At 44.3% G+C, this 25,163-nt stretch overlaps 1 protein-coding gene across 3 annotated transcripts in view; it reads left to right on the forward strand.

Annotated features, from left to right (window-relative positions):
• Positions 1–25,163, forward strand: part of ERG (ETS transcription factor ERG) — a 146,340-nt gene that overhangs the window by 57,243 nt on the left and 63,934 nt on the right. Inside the window, exon 1 of one of the 3 annotated variants that reach the window (XM_009932652.2) lies at positions 23,994–24,094. The exons of the other annotated variants lie outside the window; for them this stretch is intronic. Coding sequence (XP_009930954.1) covers positions 24,077–24,094 — 18 coding nt within the window. The 5' untranslated portion in view covers positions 23,994–24,076. Of the gene's footprint in view, positions 1–23,993; positions 24,095–25,163 lie in introns of those variants that run through there. 3 annotated transcript variants of the gene reach the window in all.

Below are 25,163 nucleotides of genomic sequence, written 5' to 3' on the forward strand. Positions count from 1 at the left end.
GCGGGAAGAAGCCAAGTGACCATCATGTCAGTGCCTTCAGGCGTGGCCTTGAACATCCCCTTGCAAGATGAGAGAACAGTTTGGTCTCCGTCCCTCTAGGAAGCCTTCACCTTTCCAGAGGAGACTGTCAAGGTTAGTGGCCATGCATGGGTGTAACCTGAGGTGTGGTCAATGTCTTGTTTTTTGGGACATTGGCTAAAACCACCACTAAATAACCACCTGTCTGCTGGTGACAGCTTCTGGTTGTTCCCGAGCTGAGCTGGATTTAAAAAGGTAATGTGAATAACCCAATTCCTATTTACGATTTCCTCAGCTCTCCCATGCTCTGAGATATATTGTTACTTGGCGAACTACATAAAGCAGTTGCCGCGTCCTTCTTTCAGAGTTTCCATTAGCATCAGTTCATGCAGAGGGTGCCAAGCCCAGTTCTCACTTATGTCAGTGAGGTCCCAGTGCTCTCCAGGCTCCCTCAGATCAGGGAGCTGGTGTGGCTGGCATTGGCTGGCCAGTGCCACCCATTTCGTGGGAAGCATTTTCTGCCTTGCCATCTTCCATTATTTCTGTCCTTCTGATGTTCTATAGGTAAGGCCTATGAAACCCTCCTGTGACTTACATGCCATTTCTTCATCACTTTATGTCACAAGGGTCAAGATTCATCTCACCTAACTTCACTTGTCTGAAAGCTAAACCTGTCTTCAGAGCTGATGGAAGTAGAGGCATATCCAGAGGGTATTTAATCCCATTTTAAAATAGATTTCAAAGGAGCCTAGGCAACTCTTTTAGTCTAGATGTCGAACATTTAGGCAGCTAAGATAGGGTAAAGATAATCTTGCTGAAGGATTTGCATACATTGCTGCTTCTTGATTCTGTAGTGGAAAGGTGCATTCACAGGCGTGAAGAGTCCCCTTAAACTTCTAAAATAAAATTCGCATGCCAACTTTGTAACAAGGAGTCAGATGGAAGAAAAGTTCCACCATGTTTCAAACTGCTATCTTCGGTAGTTTTAGTACGCAGTTAAAGGTATCAGAGGTACAGGGACTGGCAATTTGGATTTACAAATTATGAAATTAATTTTTGTATGGTTTCTGTGGGGGGTAGGAGGGGAAAAGTGGTTCATGGCCTCACGAGACTGTGAGTTTTTAAAGTTTCATAACTCAGTTTTGTATGTTAATTTTCCTTTCACCAACAGCTGTAGGATTACACGTTATTTGAAAAGTGTATTTAATCCTGTCTCTTTAGGATTTTGATGAAAAGTTTTGTTTCAATACTTCATGTCTGCTTGCCTCTGCCTAAAAATTAAATACACACCAGTCTTTATTTTTTCCTTGCCCCAGAATGAGGTTTATTTAAAATGGGTTCAAACGTAGAAGGTGATGGTATCATTCCCAGCTAGGATCGCTTTGCCTCTTGCAGTTTTTAGCTTTTGCTGACAAGGAGGCACAGCATTCCTGGCTATTTGCACCATATGGTGAATAACTGCAGCTTTTATCGTGAAGGAATCCCCGAGTGCTTTTCAATCTATTTTTATAGGAGTCACTTCACTCATCACTGAAATGGAGCCAGTGCTGGGATAAAACATGGCAACCATTCAGTGGTGACTGGAGTCTGCAGCACTTCTGAAAAACTGGGACCGTTCTGCAAAATGTCAGTATTTTTGGTGACGTCGGTCACGAGAGGCCAGGTCCTCAGTAGGAATGAATTATTAATGTTTTGGCTTCGCTGGTGTCCGCAGAGTTACCACGACTTCTACCCATGGCAAAACTGGCCTTGTCTGAGTACTTTTCAGTCTCTGAAGCCTTGATTAGAGGAAAGCCACTTTTTCCTCATTTCCCGCTTTGTAAATCTCGACACAGCTCTCAGCGGAGGTCCACGATGTTGCCCGGAGGGGACACCAGTGCCATCCCTCTCCCCGGTCCTCACCCCTGCTGCTCCCCAAGCCTTTCCCAGAGCCATGAGCTGCAGCCAGTGCAGACCCTGCGCCCTTCCTGCTCCAGGATGGTGGGAAATAAGCCCAGCCTTACCCTTGGCTTACCCATGTAGCCAACACAGGTGGAGGTAGCAGCCCCGGTGGCCTCTGGCTGTTGATCTTCAGATGGATTCAGCAGCTCTGCCCGTTGCTGGCTGGGTCCCGAGCGTGGCATGAGGTTTCCCTCAGCTTCGGTGTCCTGGTGCGTGGCAGGGAGGTAGCATCGTGCCAGCAGCGAAGGAGGCAGCAGTTTTTTCCCACTTCATGCATCTGTTCCGAGGGTAAATTAGCCAAGTAACGCAGGCAAAGAGCTGCAGGGTGGATGCCTAAGTTAAAACCAAACAGACACCAGGTAAAATTCCTGAGGTAAACAACACAAGGCCATCTCGGATGCCTAAAGCTAGGCATCATAGCTTTCTGCCATCACTTTAGACAACTAAAACTAGAGATCGTCCCTGTGAAAGTTTTTGAAAGGAAACTCTTCTCACACAGTCAAAAGCCCCTCTTAAAATTTGTGGGGTGTTTGCTTGAGCCAGAGCCATAGGATCTGGCCTGGCATGCATCACCCTTGCAGACGCAGTGCTCTTCGGCAGAGGGAAATCTCACACCAAAGAAATGAAACGGCAGCTCCAAAATAATGCTTTTTGTCTTTAAGATGTGCAGATTTTCATGATCTTGTAAGTACATGCCTTAACTAGAGGCTCTCCGGGACAGGTTAATGTGAACCCTGGGATCTGGTAGTGCAGGACTTCCCACGACATCACCTGGCTTTTCTGAGAGCGTGTCCTAAAAATACGATAAAGATGAGGGTCATGACGTTATGGGTGGAGTTGTGCGGAAGAGAGCGTGTAGCTGACTGTATTTTTTCCAGGACACTGAGCAGTGGGCTTGTGATTTCAGATGCTTGACTGGATGCTGCTGGTGATCTTGATGAGCAAACCAGGCTGCCTTTCTTCTGGGTGAGGTTCAGATAACGCCTAGACCCACTCTTACATAATTTTGTGTGGTTTAGATATAAAATATTTATATTGCTTGGAATGAGGTATACTTTTAATGAGAAGGCAGTTTTGGGAGTGCTGGCTGTAAGAGCAGCACTGTTAATATTACTGGTTTTGGCATGGCAGGCGCAGGAAAAGTCTTTCCAGAGCCAGAAGTCTGACAGGCTTGACAGGGGGTTGCATCTCCTCTATCTGTCTTGCTCTGCATGTGGCTAGAACTGAAGACTATTGTTTTCTCTGTGACAGGAAAATGATTTTGGCTAAAAATTGACTTGGATGTGGGAGACGAAGATCAGCTTCACACATGTAGATACACATCATCTTCCTCCCTCCTCCAGAGATAAGTTGTGAGGGAGTTTCCTGAAATATTTCACATGAGCATGAGAAACACTTTTTTTTTTTATTAAAGAGAGGTGCTTAAAAGAAAGGAAGGAGTCTGTAGTTACAAAACTTTCATTTATGCCAACATCTATTTTGAATGATTCTAATTTTCAGGTAGCAAATTGGCATTCCACTTTCAAACAGACTGTTGGCTGCATTACTCTGAAGCATTATAATGTTTCTGTATCCAAGCTGTGTATTTACATTTGAAAACAAAACTCTTCAAGAAATAGTTTTAGATTTTTTTTTTAAAGAAGCAAAAAATGATTAATCATTTAGAAGGGACTGAGTATATGAATATTGCCATTTTCTAGCTATATATCACTGAACTCATTGTCGGGAAAGCAATACAAAATGTACTTCCCTGCTTTGAGGAGTTCTGCTCTCTAAGTGGAATAAAATTGAAGTAATGTGGAAGAATTACCTTGGAAACCTACCAAGGAAATAAAAAAAGATGTAAAATAACTTCACAATTCTTAATTTAACTATAGTGAGATCTCACGAGAAAAGACAGTCACATACAATTTACTATAATATTTCCCATCTGCTTTCTTACACACTGTCTAATCTTCATGCTTTCGGGATGCAGCCACAGAATGACCAAAACCAGAGGTCCCTGGAGCAGCTGCCAAGCCCGTGCCCGCCCTGGGTAAGGAGCAGGGGAGCTGGCCGGGCTGTGACCCATGTAAGCATCGCCTCCACATGAGCGTCGCCTCCATGCACCTGCACCGGCACGGCACGGCGCTTTTAACTCCATAGGGGACCTCTTGGGTGCAAAGAGCTGATGTGGAGAAGTGGAGCTGGGCACAGAACAGTCCCGTTGCAGGAGAGCAGTGGTGCTGGGGGGTGGCTGTACCGCTCTGGGCAGAGGACCCTGTGCCCAGGGTGGTCTAAAGCAAAAATGTTTCTTCTGGGAGAAGTTGCTTAATTTAACCAGCTCCTCCTCTCTCACATCGTTTAAGGGTGGGGGAAATATTCTCCGGCCATGCCTGGATTGCTCGCCCTTCTTCAGCATGAGGGCATTTAAACACGTCTCTTACCCTCCCCGGGGCATTGTTCAAACCACAGGGTCACAGGAAAGCATAGGATGCAGTGGAGGGCAAGGCAGGGTGGCAGGGGAAATGCTTGTCCTCCCCAAGAGACTGATCCACCCACTCGTGCAGGGCTTATGGAGCTGGAAGGTTGGGTTTAACCCTTCTCAGCGCACCTTTCGGCAATGATCAGCATCAGTGGGTACTGAGTCTCAAAGATGAAATTTTGCAGCCAGTTCTGCGTGGACAGAGAAACAGACATTGTAGGTGTGACTCCAGGGTCAAGACTTAGCGATAAAGTTTCTACCAATAGGAAATGAGGAAAAAGTTCGTATTTTGTGGTGTAAGTTTTTCTTCAGAGTAGTGTGAGGCATTTTTTTCTACCTGAAACTAGATCTTAAACCAATATATAGGCACGTAAATAGAAATAACTTCATTCTCTGAGTGAAGGTTGGTTACATGGGTTGGTGGTCCTTGTCATTTGTTTAGATCTCGGCAGCCTGAACTTAACATCTTAGAAGATGACTCCAGAGGGACTCCACCATCTTCAGAGGGAGCCAGTCTGACTAGCCTAGAGCTTTCAGATAGATAGCATAAGCAGAAATGTATCCCCTGCTTAAACTCAGATTTAGCCTGGTAGGCCAAAAATTTCAAAACTGCCAGAAGACGTTTACTTTCAGCACTGAGGCTGTTTTTAGATCGTCCCCCCTCACACACACATGCATTTTGGCTGCTATTTATCACTTTAAATTGCTCCCTATCAAATATGAAAAGTGTTATGAGTAGCTAGGATGAAGTGCAGGCTCTAAGGAAGACAGTGACAAAAATCCCCTGGCTCCAATGGAGACAGGATTTAACTGTCACCATCTTTTTTTTCTTTTTTTCTTTTTTTAGCTATGTGTATATACTTTTACTATATGTATATACTTTATCAGTTGTTATGCACTCTACCACTTTCTGCCGTTTTATTTTGGAAAAGTTTAATGCTAGATAATACCATGTAGTGTTTTGAAGTCAAGTTGCTAGCTTTGTAAAAGGAAATAAAATAATCACTTTAAAGCATAATTAGTATGTTGAAAAAAAATGGCCGCATGCATGTGTCAAAAACATGAGACGGCAGAGCCATCCAGAGAGCAATGACAAGATAAGCTAGTGAGTAGGGTTCTTCATAATAAGGCAAAATGTTAGAATGTTTTTTAACAAGCTATTCAAGTTGTAAACAGTGTCTTTTTTCTTCTTCCATAGTTGTCTGTGAGCATAGGACTATTTTGTATGCGTTGTGTGCCTTTTGGAGTAATTCACACATTGCATCCACGCATTCAGGCTGTGGCTTGCTCGCAAGCTGTGAATTCACTACGCTGATTTAAAAACTGACACTCGAACTGTACAAGCAGTCCGTTCCCTGCGTTTCCTGCAAGGCGTTTTCTGAATGGACAACCAAAACTGGCTGAGCTGCGGGGCCGGGAACAAATCTAGCAGCGCTCAATGCTTTTTCAGTGAAGTCATCCTCCAGTACAGAACTTCCACAAAGAAACACACTGTGGGAAGACACTTGTATGCTTAGCTTCCAAAACACCGTAGTCTTGTCATAATTTCACGTCGAAGTGTGTGGCACGGAAAACTAAAAATGTGTAAATTTTTACAACTATAGAATATATGGATTAGCCATAGTTATTTCAGAAGGATGATGTAGCACACAGCCTGGTAATTCCTTTTCTGTACTGAGTTGTAATCGCAGTAACTAGTGATGCTACATTTTGAGGGAGTTCATAGAAAATCCTACTGACTTTTTACAAGCAGCAATTATTGAATCCTAAAAAGAAGTGATTAAAAACGAGCTCTTGGACTGTCAAAAATGCCGAGCAGTGACATTTTTTAAAGTATACAAGTATTTGCATCGAGGCCTGCATTAATCTGAGTCCTTGGACACGCAGTGAAAAAGCACGAGCGTGAGGAGTACATTGCACAAACACCACGATAATCGCTGACGTTCTGTAACGCCTTGACGACCTTCCAAAACGCAGCCGATATAAACTCCGATGAGCTGGTGGTAGCGATGATGTAATTTGTCTTGTAAACAGCTGGAGAGATCTGGATGAAAAACATCAACCTTGGCACTTGAGTTTTTTTAAACAAGCCGCCAGAAAAATGTATACACCGAAAAGTCACGTATCTCGGCTTTTTTCGGTAGGGCTTCGTCTCACCTGACTCCAGCCGTCTGTCACGTCCGCGCGCGAGCTGCTTGCCCGCAGCTCCCTGCGCACGGGCGCTCCTTTCCCGTGGGAGGGAGGGAGCCAGCCCTGCTTCAAAGGCAGAAAAATGACCTCGGCCGAAAGCAGTCGGTGAAAATGATCCAGAAAAACAAAAAAATATTGGTAGAGTACAGACTGCGGTCCTCCCGATTCCCCTAAAAGACGCTGCGGGAATGGGAAGCGGAGACCGCAGCGCTTGGCATGGAGGGGGAGGCTGTGCCCGGGAATGGGAAGCGGAGACCCCAGCCCTTGTCATGGAGGCCCGCGGTGAGGGGGGGGGAGGCGGCGCTGTCCCCGGGGGGGGGGGGCCACGTGGCGGCGCGGGGGCGGGACGGAGCTGTCCGCGGGGGCGGGGCTATTCGCGGGGGCGGGGCTATCCGCGGGGGCGGGGCTGTCGGCGGGGACGGGGCGGAGCTGTCCAGCATCCCTGTCCCGGGCCGCCGTCGTGTGGCTGCCGCCGCCCTCGCTGCCCGCCGCGGGTCATCGTGTGCGTGGGGAAGAGATCCCCCCCCCCCACGTCCCTTCCCCCAGCGTCGCTGCTGAAGGCTCCGCCTTTGGGCGGGGGGCTGAGAAGGTGCCGAGCGTGTCCAGTGCCATCCGCAAACGCTAAGCGGGAGCGGAGATGGGCGGGCGGCGGTTCTCCTTCGAGAGCCCGCTTCTGAAGCGCGGCGGTCTTCGGAGCTGTCTTGCGTGCCCCGCGCTGCCATACACAGCCTTTTGTTTTGCATCAGCGTTAGTTTTAATGAGGCAGCGCAGTGCAGCTCGTTGAAATCGAAAACAGATGATGCACCCTAGGCAAGAGAAAGGCAATAACTGCACAGATTTCTGCAGAGGGCCGGTCATACCACAGGCTACCATTATAACAGAAAAAACAACAAAAATTTTAATATAGCTGTCTGGCCAAATATATTAATTTAAATTGAATGGCTTTTTTTTCCCCCCTGGTATTATAGCTGTGAGGCACAATGTTCTACTGGCAAGCATCTTCAAAACCTTTTTTAGAAGATTTGCTTCAAATTATTTCTGTGCACCAGATCTTGATGGTATGTACATTTGGGAGTCTCACCGAAGGAAAAAAGCTTTTGATTAAATCAGTGACCTTTCCTGGAGGTTGAATGAAATGGAGATTGTAATACAAAAAGCTACCTTCTCCAATCAATATTTCTTCAAAATATTTACTCTAAGTGCTCCTCCATGAAGTTTGCCCTAACTTTTTCGCAAACGTTCGTATCCTTGTGCCGGCACAGAAATGTACTTTGCCGTTAGCAAATCCTTTGAAATAAGTTTTAGTCGTTTCCGTGATTACTTCCCCAAATGGCTTGCTTTGTTGAGGAGGCTTTGTTGTGCTGCTTTAAAACCTGGTAATACTTGTTTCCCTCAGCTAATTGTGTCTCTTACCACTTGGCAAACTGGAGACATTTTCCTGCTGATGTGGAGAAGAATGAGCGTGATCATTTCTTAAAAATGATTTTCTATTTTAATTTCGCTTGATGTAAAATGGTGTCATCTTATCCTGGCAAATGTCTTTGCACTTTGTTATTATTCCGTGAAGCAGAGCTCTGGGAACCCGCTGAAGCTGAGAACAACGCGTAGCATCCTCCCCAGCAGTTGACGTTAATGAAAATTGAGTCCCACAAGGAGACCAACAGCTTGTGTGGTATTAGGCTGCCTATTATTAGATTAGGCTTGCTACAAAGCCACCCCAAATTTCACCAGAAGGCACAGGCTCAATAACAACTACGGTGCAGAGCTGCTGGAGGAAACAGATTCTTTTCCCGCTCACCTGGGCAGACTCATCTCCCGGTGGGTGTGGGGCAATCTACAGACAGCCTTTACGCAGATCGAAGTGGTCCCTTAGGATTTTTTCCAGTGCTGTCTCAGGTGGTTTCTGATTCTCTGCTACCCAAATCGTCTTCTAGAGCAAAAGAAAGATTCAGGGACATCTTCCTTTAGGGAAGGCTTTTACTTTTTTTGGCCTGTTCATGTCTGCTGCACCAGAAAGAACCTGATCAGGATTGACAGCCTGGCTCTACGCTAATAATGCAAAGTCTGGATTAGAGCAGAAATCAAGTCTTTGCTATAGAAGATACAATAATTGCTTTTAGAAATACAGTCTACTGTTTTTCATTCCTACAACACCACTGTTTTAATCAACATGCTTTCCATAATTTTGGAGCTGTAAAAGTGATTTAAAGCAATTCTGATAAAATCGATTAAGGAAACAACCTGCTAAGAACATTTCAGCCATCCCTTTTGCATCACATGTTGCATTGGTCTGCACTTCTAAAAAGCTGGTGAGCAATTCCGAACCCCTCACAGGAGACAACAAAATTCTTCAAGCTGTAAGGGGTCAGCTATTCGCTTTTTCCTACAAGTCCACATCTCTGTCCACAGAGGGTATGAAAATTGCTAATGGATATAGTAACTAATATTATTTCTATTATAATAGCTCGGCTGCTCCGAAACGCAACGTACTGGCCGGTCATTCAGCTAAGCGTGTCCTGCTCCCACCTTTAGCCCGCAGCACCTCTTCTGAAACCCCGCACAATTATCCTCTGCAGTTTGTAGGGCTGTGCTGGTGGGGCAGAACCAGGGAGCAGCATCCTCCTTCAGCGAGCTGCCGGGAAATTATTTTGGCCAGAGAGTTTAGTAGCTCTGCCGTGGTTTCCAGGTTGCACCAGTTGTCTCCCTGGAAAGGTTTGGATGGAAATCTCTCTTGCGGAGCACCGCACCTGAGAGCGCCGAGGCACGAAGGGAGCATAGGGAAAGTGCTGCCTGGCTGAGCATGTGCTGCTGCCTCAGGCCAGTGGTTTCACACTGCTTAATATCAGTGCGGATTTGCACAGATTGGTTTGTTTTGGTTTTGGTTACTTCCTCTGCCTTGAGATTTCTCTTTGGAGGCAGGTTGCTTTCCATATTTGTTTGTCCTGTGCCCAAATCAAAATCCAAGATCCATTAGTTACAACCAAGTTCTGAAACCCATGGTGTCAAATGCAGAATTGTGGTCAGTCCCCACAAAGATATAAATACCCACTCTAACTTAGTAGACCGAAAAGCCTCAATCTAGAACTAAACTGCGACATTTGTGACTGGTCCTGTTAGCTGCACTCACACATGGGTGGCACAGGGCCCCGATCAGTTACGTACAGTCCCACATATCTGAAAATGTTTCAGAAGGGAACTTTTCTTCTCAAGAAGTAGCACTGCACCTTAGCTTGGTCAGCATTGTTCCTTTAGCACAACCAAATACACAATGATTTCCTAAAATGGTAAGTTTATTTCTTTATGATGCCGCAATAACCTACTGCGTGTCCATAGACTGTTTTTGTATCCAGGCAATTTTTGGTGGATTTGTCCACTTAATAGAATGCTTCTCTGAGTTTCTGACTCTGACGTTGGTCACCAGATCTGGTATGGTTGGAGTTTGGCAAAGCTGTTTTTATTCTGACTTACGTGCATTTGATTACCTGATTTGCTGTTCTGTAAGTGCTGGAGAATGTCCAAGCCTGTGTCAGATTTGAGTATGGCGTGATGGCCCTTTTAGCTCTGCTCAGAGGTAAAAGGGACAACAAGCAACAGCTGATTGATGGGTATGATCAGATATCTCCCACAAATCACCTTGTGGCAGCACAGCATGCCTCTGTTCTGCTGCTCTTGTAATGCTGTATACAGGGACAATATTTGTGGCTTTGGGTAGGAGACCACTTTCCTTCTACTCCCATTCACTTAGGTTTTCTTCCTGGTTTTCTAGAAACTTTCTTAGTAATAATTTACATTCTATTAGCTCCCACTTCGAGTTGTTTTATTCTTCTGCTAGTTTCTGCATTTACAAGTAGCAACCTATATTTCTACCTGCATTTGCCCACTGACCTTGGATTCAGGAAATCACCTAAGTACATGCTTAACTCTAAGGATAAACTCAGATTTCATCAATTTTAATGGGATTTAATCATGTGCTTAAAGTGAAACCTAAAATTAAATGTCCTTCCTGAATAAGGATGTTACTCCTGAGTCAGACCCTGCATGCATTGCCTTAGAATAAATAGATCCTGGCTGTCCCTCGAGTATGTTAGACATGCCGGATGCTTTCAGAAGTGGTTAATCTGATGAAAAAATTCATCTCAGAGTCATAAAGAAACCACAAATTTCCTTCACTTTCAGCCTTCTCAGTCTGCTGCTTTGATATTGTTGGTCAGCTGCTTGTGCTGCGAGAGCATCTGTGTGGGAAGTTTCACGCTCTTACGATCGTGTGGAGCCCTACCTATGTTCGTGAGACATCTACCCAGCTGCTCACACATTAGAAGCTGGTGTGACTTTTATTTCTTAACTCTGTCCAGATAACCCCCTTTGTGAATACAGACTGGGCTTGTGTACTGGCATTTTGAAAGTGGAAGTTGTCAGATGAAGTCCAAACGCTCCAGCACCCAAGAGGCAGGCACAAGATGATAGAACACAAATACTGCACAACAAAGAAAGGGCAAGAAGTGCAAGGGGCACGTGCATTCCCATGACTCTTCTTTGCCGGACAGGCAACACACTGAAAACTTTGACAAGGGAAGAAATACAATGTCAGTACACAGCACACCACCGTATAAATGTAATATGGGAGATATGCATCATTATTCCTGCTTGTGGCATGTTGTGGTAAATGGGACATGGCTCTCAATATATAGAAATGTTTTGTTTTAGAGAAGTTGTGCAATGGTTTGACATTTCCTAATTTTCTCACTTGTTTTTAATAATCCAAAGCAACTCATGGAATTAAACTCAAATTTGGAAATATTTCAAATGGCTCTGAATTGTATTTTATAAGGGTTATATTATTCGCTTCTCCCCAGAATATGGGATCAATATCCCCATTATAATATGTTTGCAGTTATCCTCCAAAAACATTCTTCCAGTGAAGTCCTACTCCCAATTATCCTAATTTATCCAGTGCATAAGGACTTCTGTCACCCTACTGTATCCTTTGCCTTTCCTTAGTACATGCTAAATATTTGGGGAAGGGAGTTCTTTCCATGTCTTGGCCAGGGAATCACCACATAATGAATGAGACTGAAGCCCAAAATAACATGGTAATTAGAGCATGAATTTATGTATATAATTTCCATAAGGTACCTTAATGCATGAGATTTATTTTAGTCTGTAGGTGTTCCAGCTGAAAATGGCAGCATGACTTAAAAAAAAAATAGGAAAAAAAACCCCACAATAAGAAAATTAACCTGCGGAAGAAAATCCTTCAAATAAAACTTCACCCATCGCAGCTGAATATTGTGTTAAGAGCTGAACACACTAAGATCATCATCGTAATTGAAGAGTCAACTGTTTTGACTTCTTTTGTACAGTCTTTAAAATTAATAACATAAATTACCATGTATGAATCTGGCTATTCATAGTGCACAAAGTTCTGTTGTTTGGTATAAGAAGCTTGCAAAAGCAATTAACTTGTTTTCTAGTCTTACTTGAACTAATATGTATCATTTTATTTGTTATCTGCTTCAATTTTGTTTCAAAGGATAATTTCTAGAATGACGGCTTGGTAACATCAGACTTGCTGTAACTTTTGCATTTGTTATTTTTCTATTAGAAGCTCAAGCCAGAAAAATATCCGCTTCTTGGCAGTTGATTAGAACCATTTACTATAATTTTTGATACTGCAATTATATGGTTCTGTGACAAATAATACATTGCAAATTCTTTCCTCATGGAGAGAGCTGTGTGGCTGGCAATATCTTGATGGACTTGCTTGGATCGTACTTGTGATATTGGCAGATGTACAGCTTTCCTTCTGCATGTGCTTGGCTCCAACAAAGCCTATACACAAATAACTTTGAGAGAAAGGTGTTCTTTTCTAACCTTATTCTTGTGTTTTATTTGTACTCTGATGTCAATCAAAGATTCCCCAACTCCCAGATCCGGTGCTGCCGTTGTGCAGGACCCAGAAGGAGTTGATGATTGAAGGTGCTGATCCAGGAAAGCATCTGACCAAGTGTTGTATTGTAGTTCTGTTGCTTGTAATTCCTTCTGTCCCACTTTGCACAGGACAATTAAAAGAGCAAGCAAGAGGCTGAGCTGGGGAGTGAGTGGCTGAATGATGAGGATGCTGTCTTGGCAGGTGGCAAGTCCTGCTGGAGAGGGCTGGGGGTGATCCGAGTGCTGTGCCCAGGCATGTGCTGAGCTGCCGTGGAGAAAGGGGGGGCGGGGTGGGGCTTACCCTCCTTGAAAACGCTGAGAGTCGTGCTTGTTCCTTCCTTCGCTTTCATGACAAGTGCCCTGAAAACAAAGTGTTGAAACCGCTGAAAATATCTGTTCAAGGGAACGTCCCTTGAATGTTTTCAAAGCCTGCTGTTATTTTTATTTCAGGCCAGAACTACTCAGCAAGTTTGTCCTGAACCAGCAAATCACTTCAGCTGCCCCCAGACCACATTCTTTGGCAAATAACTGCATTGCCCATAAATGAATACAGTTTCATCAAACTGTGATGGAAATGTTGCATATGGCAAGAGATCTTTGCAAGACTGGAACTGCCTTGGGGGGGAACAAGCACTATGCCTGGGTGCAAGGGTATTAAACCACCTGGTCATCTTAAATGCCTGTGGCTGGCTGGTGACATAGGTTGATATAGTGAGTAACTCCTTATGAAGTACTGGCACTAATGGGATACTGATTACAACTTTATGGGTGACAGGAGGATTACCCCTCCATCAAGGCAGCCATTCGGTGTAGAGGCAGGTTTGACTAGAAGGACAGTCTGGGACAGGTTTTCCTTCAAGTCTCAGGGACTTGTCCGTCTCAAGTCGATCCTTCCCAGATTTCGTAAGGAGACAGAGCTCTCCGCCCGTTCATTGGAGGGGTTGACAGCTCCGGGCCGATCAGCTTTGCTCGATGCTGTGCAGCTCAGCAGGGGGGAGAGGGAAGGGGGCTATGTGCCCACCGAGGGAGAGGCGGGAGGAGCGTTTTGGTCTGTGCGGGGGTGCATCTGGCATTGCGTTTGGCCACAGCTGCCTGGCACACAGGCACATGCTCGGACCCAGGCTGTTTGCAGCACCCGGGCTCTTGCACAGCTCAGTGGGGGACAGGAGGGAGCAGAGGAGCCCTTGGCAGTGGGGAAGAGGGGTTAGGGGGCAAAAATGCAAAAGAAACCAAGCTGCCGTAATGCCACAGGTCCTTTTTGAGAAATGCGGTAGTACTTCAGATAGAAATATTTTAACAAGGAGCTGCTCCGGCAGACCAGCCACAGTATGTTGTGGGAAATAATTCTAGAGTAATATCAAGTGATTTAAAGTAAGATCCAGCCCAGCAGAAGAAGGGGTAGTTTAAACATTTACCTTTCAGTTGATAGTCTTTTGAGAACATGGAGATGAAGAAGTAGGCACCCCATGGAGTTGAATGCCATTAACTGGAAACGCTTAACATCTTCTAGGGCAGGGACCATAACACAGATCATTTCAGAGTAAGTGCACCATTCTATGGGACTAATGCTGCATACAAATCTTAATTTCTATTTTACTGGATCCCAGCTAATTACGAATGGTTGTTGGGAAAGTCGCAGGCCACCAAGGTAATTCAACACACATGTTTTAGCAAGTTTTTCACACATGTCTGGCAAGCCTTTCATAGTAGGAGAAGGCTTTAGGGATTCTTTCCTGGCCCTTAAATCATGCATTAAATCCTATCAATTATTGGTTCCCTCCCTGTTTCCACTTCTGCTCATTTTTTGTTATTGGACAGTACTTTCTGTATCTTGTAACATGGCGTACTTAGAGCCCTCTGAAACTCAGAATTTCTAGTTTGCAGGAAACTGTGATAGTGTGTAATTTTGTTTAATTCTCAGTGGGTTGAAACCTTACTCCCACTGAGGTGAAAGGAGTTTTGCCATCCGTGTTGGTGGAAGCAGGACATTGTCTTTATTTTTCTTAAATCACTGTGTAACCTACAAAGTGCTCTAGATATGGTCAAAAAGATTGTGATGACGATGACAAATCCCAGGTCTGTAAAAACTTTGACTTAGAATTATCTTGGCAATTAACCATATTCATTGTTTTTTTTCAAAGTGATAAGCATTTTATGCCCACACTTTTTATATGTTAAAGTAATTGAGAGCTCCTTTGCTCTCTTTCTTGTGGCTGCATTTAGTCCCCAAGAGAAAATATTTTGGTTTATCCTTGCCAAGTCCTTTGATTTCACTGTAGTATTTTCACGTAATCATCTAAGCTTCTTGTATGCTGTTGGAAATGTCTTTCTCTAAGTGCACTGATCTTTGGAAATGTGGTCATACAGAAATCAGATCAGGTAGGACTTTATCAACGTGGCATTTCTTGGGTATTGGAAATACTTGGCATTTGTCGTTAAGCTTTACAGATCCAACGTACAGTGTTACTCTTTAGAAGAGTTCACAGGCAAGTTTCATTCTGGTAGTAAAAAGTCATTTTATAAACTGCTGGAGTAACGTCAAAGGTAGAGAGTTGCCAACAGGCAGTTCCTGGGATCACCCAGTTTCCAAACAGAAGTACTTTCTCCTACCCAGACGATCCTGCGTGAGCACCACTGCAAATATGGGGTAAAGCTCCCAAACATGGGATTTAACAGAAAAAAGGAATGAGGGGTTTCATTGCTAGAGAAATGAGCGAGCTATTTATAGCAATCATCATACTGTGATTTGAAACCTGTCCTCTCTGCTCTTCAGAAAGCCACAAGAAAACTGCAGTCTCTACAGGCATTCTTGGTTATTATTTCCTCTCTAACATTGCTTGCTGTGCTCTTCAAAAAGATGATAAATATTTTTAGCTTAATTGTACAGTTCAGATTCAAGATAGGCCAGCGTTATTTAACAGTAATTTTTTAATATATTTTTTTTTCTCACAAGGCATGTGGCATTACTGGGTCTTAGAGAGAGCCAGAAATACCAGACAGTTACAGAAATGTGTGAATCTTATCCTTTTTGGATCACACAGCCTAGCCTCAGGAGTATTCCTAGAAGAGGCCCTAGCACCTTTGCCAAGTGCTTAATTTCTAGGTTTTTTTAAAATCTTGTTCTAAAATAATTGTTCAAGGATTATTGTTTTTTTATGTTTTCAGCATTTAAATGTATTTTCCTGTCCTAGACAGAAAAAATAAAAGAAAAGAAAAGAAAAACAAGTTTGCACAGCAGTGGAAGTTGTTTGCTTTTACTGCATATGTATGCAGCATGCACTTAGTGTTGGACAACAGTGGTGGGAATGGCATCTCCTGCAACCTGAATTTCTCCCTCATAATTTTGACAAAAGAAGAACGTTCATGGAGGAGTCTGATTGTCTAATTAGTGCATTGCTCCATCAGCACTCCCCCCCCCCATTACTCTCCTAACTGTGCCTGTCACCCACAGCCCAGGGTGGCACCAGGCAAGGGATCCCTACTCAGACGGGGCAGTTATTGCAGTTTTAACAGAAGGTACAGTGAGATACCTGGCATGGATTGAGACAAACTAAGTAGACCAAAGTTTTGTTTGTACGTCTGTTGCTTCTTTTACATTTCCTCTATTCTCCACTGCTGAAGAGTTCACCTTTGGTGGAAGATAGCTGTCTGAATGGAAGGAGGCTGATCGAGACTGGGGCAAAAAATCAATGGGGGATCAATTTTTTTTGCTGTTGTTTGAGTCGTAAACTCCATCTGAGTAAAAGTCCCAAGGGTTGCCATTTGTGTCTGTCTGCTGAGGTGGGGATATGCTGCTGGTGTGTGCATGTATCTCAAGGTGGCCAAAGGGTGGCAGATTTCAATTATTAAGAATGATCTGTATTAGCCGTGGTCTTTCTGGGTCACTAAGTTTTAAACACAGATATTTCACATCTGTTTCTTGTTCACAGCCACTAACAAGTACAATACGGAAAGAGTCCTAATTTTAGATGTATGTCTGGTCCTTTAAGGAATTGAGCTAGTTACTTAGAGAGGGGAAAAAAAGCACACAGCTATACCTCCTATTCAAATTTGCAGATTAGGCAAAAGCCCAGGGGTGAAAGGTCAAATAAAACAGTTGAAAGCATTTTCTATAGACTTCCTGGTCATGGAGGGGGAAGAAAGACCACGCAGTCCTCCAAAGCACGCTATAAAAGCCAGAAAAGTGCAAGACACTTTAATAGGTTCCATTCTTGATGAAAATCTTGAAACAGCCTCACTAATGCGGTGTAGAAATCCAATACGCCAGACATATTTGCTGTGTGCAATGCCCATCAATCTAGGGATGGCAAGACCTTGAAGGACAGCGGTCTGTAATAACCATTCCAAACTATTGTGTAGTTCAGTTAAAATTACCTAAAACATTTGGAAGAAAGTGATGAAAAATGTTGGCCTTTGCCCTCACAGTTATTTCTTTTTTCCTTGCAGAGAATTTGCTTTTTCAAAGTGTTTTGATTTGAGGGGTTTTTTTTTGTGTCCTGTGGTACCATTGTCGCTTAACCAGCTTTCAATTAGCATCAGACAGAAAACAAATAGCTTTCATATTGGTGGCAACTTTCAGCCAAAGGTCTCAGCACACTTTAATTAATCCATGCAGCACTCCTTTGGCATTTGGTGGTAAAACTGTTAATGTTCTGGAGATGGGAAAATTAAGGAAGAAGGAAAGGAAAGTTGGAGTGAGATTCATCTCACATAAGCAGAGTTATCCAAAAGCTGGGTGTCTCAGGTGAACATCTCGGTTCCCAATGGAGAGAGAGAGAAGTACTTTGAAGGTGCGATTCACCTCACCTCTTTTAAGTAGCTGTTGTAGGTGAGACTGAATGACATGATAAAGATGGTTGTGTTGGAGACTGCAGCCGAAATCTTGGGGAGCTAGCTTAGTCTGGACACCTACACTTAAAACTGTTGAATCCTGATGAAATGAATCCAACTTCAGATAGTGATTCGATTCCCTGTCTGCGGATGAGCGTGTCAGCACTTCCCTGTTACGAAGTATGTGTTGACTATTAAAAATATCTCCAATATCAGTATAACTGTGACTGTGTCAGTGTAATTCATATAAACAAAGCTCCCATTTAATTTCCCATTTCTGTGGTATTTTTTTAATGTGGAGAGTATAGACTATAGCTGGTCTCCAAAGATGAGCAGAGCAGAAAAGGTGGGGCAGCAATGATGTAGTCACCAAAAATATTTTGGCTCATAGAAGCTTAAATAGCTTGAGTATGGTTAGGGACTCAGAGTTGGACAGTGAAGTACCTTGACTTTCACTTTGAAAACTTCCAACGTTTCATTTCTGTAAAACTTTGTCCATTGGAAAACAATACATTCTTGACAGCTGTTGTTCCGTGAACTAAAGTTAAAAAAAAAATCGTGTTGCCCCCAAATCAGGCTCTATCCCGACTTTGCAGTTCAGCCAGCGAGTGCAGTGAATTCATTGCCGTGACAGGAGGGAGGGTGGCGACGGGGGAGAGATGTGCAGGGATGAATCTGCCTGATGAGCTGGGGCAGCTGGAGATGGTGCATGGAGAGGCTGACAGGGAGCAAAGACGGGAGAGTGGGAAGACGTCCAGTGGCAACCAGCCCTGGGGGCGAACCCGATGGCGGGTGCTGCAGCAGCAGGCGGAACTCTCATTTATCTGCTTCTGTTAAAACGCACTTTCTACAAGAAGAAGCATTTCCTAAGTTCGGAGAAGGGTTGTTGATGGCCTCGTGTGGGAGGCTTGGCTTCGGAGGGGCAGGGAGCAGCCTCTAGTGACGGCTGGCACCGGGCCTGCCGCCAGCCTGGGTGGGGGTCGCGAGGGGATGGAGGGAAGCGCCGAAGGGAAGAAGGGTGCCTTTCGTGGCGTGGGTGCCATGCTGCCCCGGTGGCCACATAGTGGTTAATCAGTATTAATTACATGGCTTCACATGGGCTGCTTGCTTTGACATAGTAATTGGAGTTTGACGAAAGCAAACGCCCTGCTTCGCTCGGAGTAGTGCTGTCCTCCCCCAGTTAACCTCCATGCTTAGAATCATTGAATCATAGAACTTTGGGGTTCCAACCTTTGGGTTGGAGGGGATCTTTAGAGGTCATCTAGCCCAACCCCCCTGCAGTGAGCAGGGACATCTTCAACCAGACCAGGTTGCTCAGAGCCCCGTCCGACCTGGCGTGGAATGTCTCCAGGGATGGGGCGTCCACTGCCTCTCTGGGCAACCTGTGCCAGTGTTTCACCACCCTCATGTAAAAAATTTCTTCTTATATCCAGTCTAAATCTACCTTCCCATTACTCCTTGTCCTGTCACAAGAGGCCTTGCTAAAAAGATTGTCCTCATCTTTCTACAGGCCCCCTTCAGGTGCCGAAATGCTGCAAAAAGACCTCCCTGCAGCCTTCTCTTCTCCAGGCTGAACAGCCCCAGCTCTCTCAGCCTTTCCTCACAGCAGAGGTGCTCCAGCCCCCTGATCAGTTTTGTGGCCCTACTCTGGACCTGCTCCGACAGGTCCATGTCTTCCCTGTGCTGAGGGCTCTGGAGCTGGACACAGGCCTCCAGGTGGGCTCTCACCAGAGCAGGGCAGAGCAGAGGGACAGAATCCCCTCCCTTGCCCTGCTGGCGACTCTGATTTCCAACCATGAGGCTTCATTTCCGGCCATGCAGCACTGGGCATGAGCCCACCCCGGCTCTGGACCCTGTTTTTCCCAGGATGGAGCTAGTCCTGCGTCCTCAGACCTGGTGCTTCATCAAACCCACTCAGGCATGGAAGGCGGAGGTCCCTTGGGCAGCCCCAAAGGCCCAGCAGTTCTGGGGATGGAGGATGAGAGTTGGTCATCCCAGCGACCAGCATCCTGGGGCAGGTCGTGACACTCTGTTCATTCTCCTGGGCACCCCTGTTTGTTCCCTTGCTAAGAGCCTATTTGTGAGACCGTTCTTGGTGGTGAGGGGATAGTTTCGCCCTCTGTGAGCAGATTTACTGTCATTTTCTTCAGAGCCAGCTGAAAGCTGTGAATTAAAGGGAGGAAGGGCTGCTGAAGTGCTTGCTGAAAAGTTGGTAAGAGTGTATTTGGCCCTCATGCACTGAGCTGAGTATGGCCAAACTGAAGTTTGGAGCTACATTTAAGCAAAATGCTACATATTTTCGAGAGGATTAAGACCTTTACAGACATATCTTCATGTGCTGTGCAGTAGCATTGATTTGCCAGAATTTTTCAAATCTGCTTCCAAAAACTGCAATGCAAAGTCTTGTATTGTACCCAAGTTTTTTGATTTGTAGCCTGGCTCTACCTAGGGGAGAACGTCCTTTTTACCTGTATTGTTGGTGAGAAGAACAGAGCTCACTTTTTCTTTTCTCTGTCCTCTTCTTTTCTTTTAATACCCACATCTGCAGACACTGTCTGTACACATACTAAGCATAACACGCAAGGGGAATGTGTCTCCAGCTTGCCCAATTATTTACCCAGAGTTACTTAAAATGTAAACAAATCTGTACAGTTAAAGGGATGAAGGCCCCGTTATTAGCAGTACTAACAACATTTTGAAAGTAAAAAGGAAAGAAGCTATCCGGGCAGACTGCTGAACAAGCATTGTGGAAGCAGAAGACACAGTGGCACTAGCGAGGCTAGCAGAGGGTGCCTCCAGCCTCTTGGCCAGCCCGGGCTGAGAGCAGAGTGCTTGGTTTACCTCCCAGACAGCAAGACGGATTGCAGATCTGTAGACATAGGGAATATTGCGATATACTTCCTGCCTGCTGACACTGTCGCGGATATGATATGAAAAAATCTGAGGACAGGATTGGTTTTTAGAGTTAGCAACAGTGTTTCAGATAGCAGGAGAAATGTTCTCTTTGGAAGGATTTTACGTGTGTTTAGGTGAATATATGCATATTGAACATGTTTCTAGTATATCCTAGAAAGAATGCAACAAGGAAAACAACCTTTTTCTTTGGAAATTCATCTTCTTTGTTTAGGATCTAGTCTAGTCACTTCTTTTACATGGTCAGATCAAATCTTCAGGTCTGTACAGGGCCCTGTCAGTTTAAGCAGGCTTAGATCAGCACAGATCAGATCCTTTGTCTCCAGCTGAGAAAGCTCTGCTCTACAGAGGGAGCTCTTTACTCCTAAAGGTAGAAGGCACTTAAAGCAGTGTTTGAGTCTGTCTGTCTTCAGGAAAGAACTTAAGCACAGCTGCAATTCTAAAGCATGTGCAAAACCCCTGTTCTGATCAAGAAACTTAAGCACACGTGTAATGTTAAGCACATGCAGTAGCGTTTTGTTGCTCTGTGGTTTCTAGATGCAGGCTTGAATGTAGAAGAAAATTCCAACAGAAAGGAGCCCAGACGAATTAGGGTGACAAGCTTGAGAGAGAAATCAAGGGGGAAGGGGAGTGTCAGGTGAATTGCGTGGATTTTTAATACTGTTTTGTGTTTTCATTCTGTTTGTTGACCAAGCCACATTTTTTCAAACTCAGACAGCGTTATTTCAGACAATAGCACGTAGTTGCCTAACATAACAAAAACATATGTTCTTTCTATTTAACCTTAACAAAGCGGAGAAAAGAGAAAAATAGTGGAAGTGTTTGTACAATTTTACTTTTGCAACTGGATGATGCTGATTTGATAACCCAATATTTTCCTTTCATTACAATACCAAGGCTCTGTCTTGCAATTGGATTGACATAAGCCTGAGCACTCAGAAATCTGCCTGTGGGTATTAGCTTGAAAGTCAAATAAACTTCATTGAATTCTTTGGCACAGAATGCATGCCAGTTTAAAATGGCAAAATCCTTACCGGGCTGTGGGCTCTGTAAAACTTACATAGTAATAATACAGCTCAGCAGAGCCTAATATTGCCTGCCTTATGCTTCCAAAAGCTCTGCATGAATCAAGAGGAGGTTTCTGTATATGGAGGTAGGCTGGAGAATAATCATAACTGAAGCCTGCTTGTGAATGAATTTGTTAGCTCCCATCCACTGGGGAGCTGGAACTGATACTTCAAGCCTCTCAATATATTTGAGAAAAAAACAAAATATCACGAGCTTAACTAGAGTGGAAGTCACCCAACTGAAACATTATACAATGCTTTGAAATTTCAAGAAAAAGGGTTCTAATCTTTTGGCCGTCTTGCTCATTGTTTGGAGATGAAAAGGGAGGAAATCAACATCCCCATGAAATACAATTACTGTAAATTGCTTTCTTTTCATACTGTTCATAATGAAAATAGGAAAGTTACCAGAAGTTACCTACTCTGCAGAAGCACAGTAATTCGGTAGATGTAGAATGCAAGAAGACATTCAGCAGTGCAACACCAGATTTCTATACGAATCAACTAATGGAGAATATAAACTATTGCACAGCAGTGCTGACTCTGGACTGCTCTGAAATCACCAGAAGTCGTCTTCGATATGGAAGAAACCAGAGCTCCTTAAAGTAAACTACAAGCTCAAGCTGAACTTGTACAAGGAGTCGATCCTGTGGCGCCTCAGGGGGAGAAAAAGCAGGGTGTCTGCTCTCCCCTTCCCAGTCTCTCCGTCAGGATGTGGAGGCTGCCGGAGGCTTGCTCAGCACCTTGGGCTGGCTGAGGGGCCCCGAGGCTCGTGAGGCAGCTGGAGATGCGTTGGGATACGGACACAGCTGGGAGATACGCTGCTACGCTTGAGCAGAGCCCCCCCAGGGGCAGCTCTGCCAGGAGGCAGTGGCACTGCTCCGGCGTCACTCTACTGTGTCCAGGGACTTCCAGCTCGGCGGTCCCCGTGAGGCACCTGGAAACGAGGATTTCCCGGGACCTAGTGGGTGGCAGAGCCGTTGCTGTGAGCAGGGGTGGGTGGACGAGCCCTTCCTCTGCCCTGCTGTGGGTGAGGTGGAGCAGCGCCTGCGGGACGAATGCCCGAGGGCTGAGCAGGCAGCGCTTCGTGTCCCCCAGGGCGTCTCTGGGAAAGTGCAGGGCCTCGTGTCACCTTCTCCAGGTCAGGGTAGGAGGAGAAGAAGAGTGAACGGGGACTTCCATTGTGTACCGTTTGGAAAAAATGCATACCAGATGCCAGCAGTCATCACCAGTGACAGAGCGGTGCGCTGGTTTCCTTTTCTTTTCCTAAGGAGCAGGAAAGGAAGGCGTTGGGAGAGTGTGAGGTCATCTGCCTCCGCTAAATAATGCTACGACAAGCCATCACTATTTCTTGTTCTTTTTTATCCTGCCCAAGTCCCTGGTCAGAGGGCAGGACCCTATTATAGCGGGAATTATCTACCCAGTGCTGCAGTGCTTTCGAGCAACAGGTCTGTGGTTTGATGTTACAGGAAGCATCGAGAAATCGTAAACTGCTTATAGTAGGACCAACTTTTAAAAATCACAAGGTTATTAAAAAATTAACACATTCTGACTTCTTTGAATTTTGCTTCCATTTTTGAGGGTCCTAATTTCAAGCTTTTCTCTTCTAGCTGAAAGCTGAGAATCTCTTGAAACCAGGAACTTTGTCTTTTACAAAACCACAAAATGTTGTGAGAATAGTGAGAGCAAGAGGGTTGTGCCAGCACTGGATCCTGAGTGCTTCTTTGCATGTGGGCTTTCACACTGGCTGGTACTGTGGAAACACTCTGCCTTTCATATTTTTTAGTCCAGCACTCCTAAGCAAGGGTCTGGGACAAGGACGGTATTTTGTTTGCACAGCTGGTAGTTTTGGGGTGCCCTGTGACTGCCAAGTGCTACAAAAGGACAGATAAAAATGCAACACTGAATAAAAAATGACCATCACACTCTGACCAGGAAGGGAATCGCCAGTGAAACCATCTCAATTTCGTGCATGGATACAGCTGTGAAGTAAAGGAAGAGTATGGAAAATTTAAGGCTGTTCATGGCATTCAGGGATTTGCTTTTGAAATGTATGTCTTTCTGTGACTTCCTTGGTAAGAAAGAGGCATCAAAAGGAAATTATTGTCTCCAATTTACTTTTTTCTCTAAGAAGAAAAAATGTGCGAGATGAGATAGGCTAGAAGATCTCAATAGCTCAAGAATCCAGGAATGAGGTTAACAGACAAATATAGATGTGGTGTAAGCGCGGCTAGACTTCATTAACATATTTGGAGTTACACCCGCTTATACCAAGTCTGGCTTTGGCCCTGAATCAGCAATTCCCCAGTGAACAGACTGCATGAAACTAGTGCTGAATTTGGCCCATTTCATCTGACATCTGCATCCTGCCTCCGAGTGGCATGTCACACTTACTGCACATCAGATCACACCTGCCCAGGCGGTCACAGGCAATTGACTTTTTTGTTTTTTTTAAAAAAAAAAAATTAAAAAAATTTAGTCACATGTCATCAAGAAAAACAACATTGTTTTAGGACTCTTATCTTTTCACTCCCAAATATCCTGTTTCTTCGAGCTGCAGTGGCCAGGACCAATAGAAACCTCTTCCTGCCATTGGCTGACTTCATTTCCCAGAGTTAGCACAATCTCATCCGCTCTAAACAACCTCATCAAAACTTCTTTCTGGTCAGAGCGAAGCAATAATTATTATTAGCAATTATTAGCGATCAATAATCTTGATCACATTATGGCAAGCACTATTAAGGTAAGAAAGGGGTACCTTTTTCGTTGGAATTTTTTTCAGTGGCATGTTCTTTGGTTTCCTTTATCAACCTAGATAAGTTAGAATTGGGCAACACCCCCACTGCCACAATAGAGGACAACAAGATTTCCTTTGTACTGCCTAGTAAATTTCCTTTTTCCTACTCCAACCATCCGCAAGGCTTAAAAACTTCAAACTCGGAAAAAAAATTGGGTTTTTTAAATTCACTGTTCAGTGCTGTGGATTGCATATGCGAAGCCCTTTTATGAGAGCTTCTGAAATTTTTTGTAGGTATCATTCTGACAACTTGGATGTGTTTGCGGACTGCGGTGAGGGGAGAGGGTGTGCACTGGAAGGAAAAAAAGGGTTCCTAAGAGCGCTAACCTTTTGGATACTTTTAAATGTTTCTTTTGCTGATGGGGCACAAGTATTAGCAAGCGGGAATGAGAGGCACCAGCTATTGCTTTTCTCTCATGCAGGTGTTGATGTGCTTTTCTAGAAATTCTTATGCTTGTACTGGGGACCTTTCCAAATGTTATTTTAATGGTGGCGGTGAGATCTCATGGGTGTGTTCTTTTATGTTTTAATTTTTTGGACAATAAATTTCTCTTATCAGCTTATAAATTGATCTCGGTGCATGATTGTTTTTTTTTAAGAATGGCTTTGCTGAGTTTTTCAGGTTGTGTCACTTAGAAAGCTGAATAAATCTACTTGTCTGCCTAGCTAGTCTTTGCTTCTCTGTATGTTGCAATAGACAGCAGTTGCAGATATAGCAATAGCTGTGATTAATTGCAGAAGTGTAACTGTAACTAAACGCTTTGTGATAGTGAAACTAGTTTTATGTAAAGAGCAAAACAGCATGAGGACTCTTCGTCGTTGTATTATCAGATTTAGGATCAAGGTATTTGTTTTCTTCGTGTTATTGTGTATTTCTGTACTTTTCTAATTATGCCAGAGATTTAGTAAGAGATACGGAGTAGCAGCAGAGCCTGGCCATTAGCTCAGTGGAGCTGCAGTTTGCTTTCTCAGTGACTTCTGCTTAGATGTTTACATTTTGAAGGTCATGGGATGC

The sequence above is a fragment of the Opisthocomus hoazin genome, chromosome 1 (genome assembly GCF_030867145.1).
Source record: "Opisthocomus hoazin isolate bOpiHoa1 chromosome 1, bOpiHoa1.hap1, whole genome shotgun sequence".
Lineage (NCBI taxonomy): Eukaryota > Metazoa > Chordata > Aves > Opisthocomiformes > Opisthocomidae > Opisthocomus > Opisthocomus hoazin.